General features: G+C 51.8%; 1 protein-coding gene across 1 annotated transcript; it reads left to right on the forward strand.

Annotated features, from left to right (window-relative positions):
- Positions 1-275: 275 nt before the first annotated feature.
- Positions 276-5,462, forward strand: LOC122383820 (uncharacterized protein K02A2.6-like). The gene is made up of 5 exons (XM_043370607.1): positions 276-853; positions 2,712-2,916; positions 3,221-4,022; positions 4,440-4,605; positions 5,183-5,462. Exons 1-5 carry the CDS (start codon positions 276-278, stop codon positions 5,460-5,462), a joined length of 2,031 nt encoding a protein of 676 aa, XP_043226542.1.
- The last annotated feature ends 837 nt before the right edge of the window (positions 5,463-6,299 follow it).

Below are 6,299 nucleotides of genomic sequence, written 5' to 3' on the forward strand. Positions count from 1 at the left end.
AAGGCGCCCAATCACAGCGCCGCATTTCAGTTAGTGTCGGGCGCAAAAGCTACTATGCTCCGCCCCTCCATCACGTGACCCTGCCCTCACGTGGCCTCAGTCACGTGGTGCTTCCACTTCTTGGCGCATGGCGGCGCTAGTCTCGCAGGGGCGGTGGTAGCTTGCTCCCCCGCCGTCCGGGGGTGATGGGTAGCAACTGCTGGTGACTGTACCTGTTGGTGCCTCTAGACGAGAACAGTCAAAGGTACACGGTGATAAACACTCATCGTGGTCTCATGGCGGCGACGCGGCTCGTGTACGGCATATCGTCCGCTCCTGCGGCGTTCCAGCGCCTGATGGAGCAGCTCCTGGCTGGCCTGCCGCACGTCGCCGTTTTTCTCGACGATGTGTGCATCACGGGCCACAATGATGAAGAACATCGCCACAACGTGGAAGCGGTGCTGAAGCGTCTGCTGGACGCCGGTCTTCGGCTGAATCCGAGCAAGTGCAAGTGGATGACAAATGACGTGGAGTATCTGGGCTACCGCGTTGATCGTGACGGCATCCATCCCACAGCCGCGAAGGTGCGTGCGGTGGCGGAGGCGCCGCCACGTGCAGACACCAAGCAGCTGAAGGCGTACCTGGGTCTTCTCATGTACTACTCGAAGTTCTTGGACAACCTGGCCACCGTGGCGGCACCGCTGTATCGGCTCCTGAAGGCGGATCAGCCGTGGCGCTGGGGATCAGCCGAGGACGCGGCGTTCGCTCGCACCAAACAGCTGCTGGTGCAGGCGCCGTGTCTCGCGCACTACGATGCAGCCCTGCCGCTCGTCCTGTCGGTGGATGCCAGCCCATACGGGCTCGGCGCGGTGCTGTCAGTGATAGACAGGCATCGGTAAAATCCTTTTTGAAAGGATTGCATTCCCAATCCACATTCCTAGTGCCGAAGTGGATTGCATTCCTACCCGCAATCCCCTTTTTTCACTTGGATTGTGATCAAATCCGCAATCCTTTTTTGCAATCCTGTTGTATTATTATGTGCACTAGTGGATCTGGGCCTGGATCTGGGGGAGGGAGGGGGGCATAGGGCCGTGCCTCCATCCTCAAATCACCCATTTCTAGTACCTAGTCTTGCGAGTAATTCCTATATTTAACCCTATTAGTGGCAGGCTCCTGGCTACCCCTATTAGTGGCAGGGGGGGGCTGTTTACGACCCCCCTTGATATCTCGAGATCTAACGGGCCGATTTTCAAAATTCAAACGGCATTCGATTTCGCTCGACGTGATCTACATTTCTAAAAAATAAAAATTAAAAATGTCAATAGGGGGGGGGGGGGTAGAGGGGGGTAAAAACGGGCAAATTGTAGATACATTTTAGACTGTCTATCACGGCCAGGTTTCTGAACCAATCTTAACGCAACTTTTGCCGATCGATAGAGAATGAACCAGGAATTCACATGGATCCTAAAAATATGCATTTCCAAAAATCATAGGCGGATACAGATAATTGAGATTGGGGGTACACAAAAAGTATAGTAAATAAGGTTTTTGTTGGTACTGTTTCTAAAAAGGGTGGCAATGGTCTTGTTATGTTACAATTTTCTTATGAGAAGACGACTACAATTGTATTGGTCATGCATAGGCGGTGTCAGGGCACCTATGTTGGGAGGTAAAACATAACCCCCCTTTTTGGACGCCTGGATCCGCCTATTATAGCAAAAACGTGTTAAAAGAGGATGCACAATAACTTTGTATATGTTATCACATGATATCTTTCATTCAATGTTCGTAAAACTGGTGTAGGTATACAGTTATAATACATCAGTATCGTGATCTTCGCCCCGAATGACTCGCTTCACGAATAGGACCCCCCAATTCCCAGTGCTCTGGAGCCGCCCCTGGTAAAGGTATGAACTTGAAATTTTCAGGGAATGTGCCCAATTTAGTTTTAGGAAAAGCCAGAAAATTTCAGCATCGTAGCTTCAGCGGTTTCGGAGATATTCCCGAAAAACCTGAGGGGTGGATAAAAACAACCCCCCTGCCACTAATAGGGTTAAGGCACAGGTATTTTATGGGAAATATTTTTGCCTCAAACACCCCCACATTTAAACCTCTACCCAACCAGTGTTTTATATTTTTAAAACTTGCCCTCAAATACGTAATTTTGCCCTTCCTATGTAGTTCATCAGCGTATATTATTTTGAGCGTTTAAATTAAAAGCGTTTAAATCATTTCAAGTTTCGATGTAAAGCCCTTGATAGCAAAGTACATTAAGCCGATGAAGCCGATCTCATAATTTTCAATCGCAACAAACCATTTCAAAGCACTAATCAAACACAAACGGATTGGATTGCAAAACTTGGAAGTATAATGCAATCCAATCCGCAATCAAATCCTGTTTTTTGGAATGGATTTCAAATCCAGGTGCAATCCACCAAAAAGGAATGCAATCAGGATTTTGCAATCCTGCAATCACAATCCTACCGATGTCTGGCGATAGACAGCTGTGGGACTGAGCGGCCAGTGGAATATGCTTCACGGACCCTCGCGGCGGCGGAGGCCAACTACAGTCAGTTGGATAAGGAAGGCCTGGCTGTGGTCTTCGGGGTGAAGAAATTTCACCAGTTCGTGTGTGGTCGACACGTCTTCATTCAGACAGACCATAAACCGCTGTTGGGCCTTCTGAGTGGCGACAAACCACTGCCGCTTATGGTGTCGCCTCGTGTCGCCAGGTGGCGCATGGCGCTGCAGGCGTACCAGTACAAGCTGGTGTACGCCCCCTCAGCTCGGCAGACTCACAGTGACGGACTGAGCCGTCTCCCTCTGGCGGTGTACCCGACCAGTGCTCCGGATCCTGGAGATATCGTCTGCCTTCTGGAGTCTGTGGATCAGCTGATTCGTGTCGATCAGATCCGTCGGTGCACCGCCCGTGACCCAGTACTGGCGCGTGCGTATCAGGCAACAATCGGCGGCTGGTCTGAGCCGGCTGGTGACGGTATGGAGCCATTCTACCACCGCCGACTTGAACTCAGTGTCCAGCCTGGAATCCTGCTGTGGGGAACCCGTGTTGTGGTACCCGCTGCTCTGCGGAAATCTATGCTGGCACTTCTACACCAAGGACACCCAGGAGTGGTGGCCATGAAGGCAAAAGGGCGTGCTCACGTGTGGTGGCCGGGCATGGACGCCGCCAATTGAGTCGGCGGTGCGTAACTGTCACGCGTGCCAGCTGAGCCGTCCCCAGGCCACTCCGGTGTCTGAAAGCCCCTGGCCGTATCCGGAGGCGCCCTGGGATCGCCTTCATATGGACTACGCGGGCCCGGTGGACGGACAAATGATCCTGGTGCTAGTTGATGCGCATTCTAAGTGGATATCGGCATACCCGACTGCGTCGCCCACGGCGGAGGCGACCATTGAGAGGCTGAGGATGGCTTTTGCAGAACACGGAGTGCCGCGTGTGATAGTCTGTGACAACGCGGCGGTGTTTACCGGTGACGCGCTCCGTCAGTTTCTTACCGGTAATGGTGTACAGCACGTGCTCTCTCCACCTCTCCACCCGAAGTCGAACGGCCAGGGAGAGAGTGCTGTCAAAGTGATCAAGATCGGTCTGAAGAAGCAGACTGAGGGGTCGTTCCAGACGCGCCTAAGTCGGGTGCTGTTTCAGTATCGCACAACTTCCCACTCCACCACCGGCGTGACGCCCGCGGAGCTCCTCTATGGCCGGCCAATGGCTACCCATCTGACGCGGCTGCAGCCAGACGGCGCTCTGCTCGACCGAGTCCGGACCAAACAGGAAAGACAAACACTGGCGAACAACCGGCACTGTACCGGAGAGCGACAATTCGAGCCGGGTGACCGGGTGTATGTGTCGTCGGTGGGCCAGCGCCTCTGGCAGCCGGCAGTGGTAGTGGCCGCGTCTGGCTGTCAGTATGACGTCCAGCTGCCGGACGGTCGTCGGTTTCGGCGCCATATCGACCACCTCCGAGCTCGGTTTGCTGACAGTTTGTCAGTTGATAGGAGTGTGACCGCGTCTGATCCTGGCGGAGGTGAGCTACCTTCCGCGGACACCTCGGGTCAGACAAGCCCGGATGTAGCTAGCGGCAATGTGCAGTCCAGCCAGCCCGCCGCCGTCCCGCGTCGGTCGGGCCGTGAGCGGGTGATACCCGCTCGATTCTGGTAAAAAAGATCTTGGTGAGGTTGGCGCATTGTTAAGCAAGCTATGTTTTTTTCTGCCTTCGTTTTTTTTAACTTAGGGGGGAGGAGTTGATATGTATTAGGGTTATGCACTGCGATTGATTGTGTTTGGGTCCGCCTGGTCCCCGGGGCACGGTGGGCTGTCGGCGCTGTGAACGGACGGAAACGACCGGGGTCGTTTCCGCAGCCGTTGTGGTGTGACGGGTGAGTGAGAGTCAGTCGGGAATATAACGTTGTGAGTGCGGTACGTGCTTTGCGTTTGTGAATAGAACGTTGTGAGCGCGGTACGTGCTTTGCGTTTCCGACCGAACGAATTGATCGTCAGAGCGGACAGATCAGCGGCCACGTCTTTTTCAAGCAGCAGCAGTTTGGCGTGAGCACGAGGGTGAACTCCGTGGACCGAGTGCGTGAGCTCGGGTACAGCGTTCTGGAGCGGTGAGTGCCAGAGCAGCAGCAGTGCCTGGTCTGTCTGCGCTGCTCTGGTGAGAGCGGTGCCAGGTACGCCGAGTCGACTGGCCACGCTGTCAGTAGCTTGGTGAAGCGTGGGTAGCGCAGACTCGCCACTTACAATAGGTTAAGCTGCCCGCTCAGCGTCGTTGATGGTTGTTTTTGTATCTTTCGGTGAATGCCATTGTTTTGGTGTGTAAGATGATAATATGTATTTCTTACGTGTAATATTGTAGTGTCGCAGGCTCCGTGTTTCTATTTTTTTTTTTTTAGGTTATTGTCTAATTTTGTTCATTTTTCTTTACATAGTTTCATTTATGGTTTCATTATTGCATCTTGTTCTATCTCTAACGATTGATGGCTTAGATCATGCATTTATGACCGCAGGTTCCCCATCTATTCGTAATTTGTTTTGTGTTTGTCCAACTGCATTTTTGTGTTTACATGTATGCTTGAATATTCTGCTCTGTTTATCGCGTTTCCCAACCTCCATGACTGTCAGGCCTCATGAGCGGCCTGCGTGTTTGCTTTGTTCTGGCGCTGTTTGCAATTTGCATTTGCTCAGAGATACAACGCATTGCTGGTGTGGCCTCGGCTCCGGCGGCGGCGGCGGCGGCTCGTTCGTCGGGCTCGGCTTCATTCGGGGAGGTGGCCGTCGTCTCGGCGGGGAGGGCGGAGGTGGCGGCCCCGGCGGCGGCGGCGGCGGCGGCGGCGGCGCTCGTGCCGGTGCTGGTGGCCGTCGCTGGTCTGCTCTCGCCTGCGTCCGGGTTCCGGCGTCTGCCGGTGCTGACGGGGGCGAGGCCGAGCTGCGTCGCATCCTCTTCCATCCATCAAACCCGACGTAAGAACCCTTTCATTATTCACAGCTTCAATATTGCTCTCATTACACTCAAGATATGCACACAGTTTAGACCGGACATCTTTTACCACGATAGCCAACTGATTCTCATGCAAAGACATAGACAGATAAATAGAAAATCACTCTCTAACCTTTCCACTGTCACAAACCTTAGTACGCAAGCAAACTCCAATGACTGATCTAAGACTCATGTCAATGAATTGTAGAGGTTTGTCCGGTCAGCAAAAAAGAAGAGATGTATTGAATTACTTAAGAAATTCCAAGTACGACATAATATTCTTACAAGACACCCATATTACCAATGAGTCCATTGCAAATTTTGATAGGCTGTGGCCTGGAACGGGCTACCATTCTTGTGGAACATTTAACAGTAGGGGTACATCAATACTGATTAGGCGAAATTTGCACCACGATATTATAGCTGAAGAACACGAACCAAACGGTAATTACATCTTAATCGTATGCAAAATCCTTTCAAACATATATACATTCGTGAACATTTACGGGCCAAATGATGATTGTCCATCACTGTTTGAAAATACCGGGTGCCCCCCCCCAAAAAAAAACGTTCCGAACTTTGGAGGCCTATATCTCAAAGTTGAGTGCAAATAACGAGCCAAAATTCTCATCAAGTTTGCGTCACTTCTTTGCGCATTGGTATGCCAAATTATAACACTCTATCATCATTTTCAAGCCAGCAATCTTATGTTGAATTAAGTAAGACGTTTTTGCTTTTTTTGCCGATGTTGGACGGTAGTGATGATTGGCTTAGACGTAACATGAAAGGGAAAAAATAGAAAAATGGTACACGCGAATGAAACCA

The sequence above is a fragment of the Amphibalanus amphitrite genome, unplaced genomic scaffold (assembly GCF_019059575.1).
Source record: "Amphibalanus amphitrite isolate SeventyFive unplaced genomic scaffold, NRLGWU_Aamphi_draft 000013F_arrow, whole genome shotgun sequence".
NCBI lineage: Eukaryota > Metazoa > Arthropoda > Thecostraca > Balanomorpha > Balanidae > Amphibalanus > Amphibalanus amphitrite.

What these genes read in the sequence shown, in the direction of transcription:
- LOC122383820 (XM_043370607.1), top strand. Translation starts at nt 276, where the DNA reads ATGGCGGCGACGCGGCTCGTGTACGGCATATCGTCCGCTCCTGCGGCG. An exon ending in GGTGCACCGCCCGTGACCCA is followed by an intron (nt 2,917 to 3,220) that starts GTACTGGCGCGT and finishes AGCCGTCCCCAG; the next exon opens with GCCACTCCGGTGTCTGAAAG. An exon ending in GGGTACAGCGTTCTGGAGCG is followed by an intron (nt 4,606 to 5,182) that starts GTGAGTGCCAGA and finishes GCATTTGCTCAG; the next exon opens with AGATACAACGCATTGCTGGT.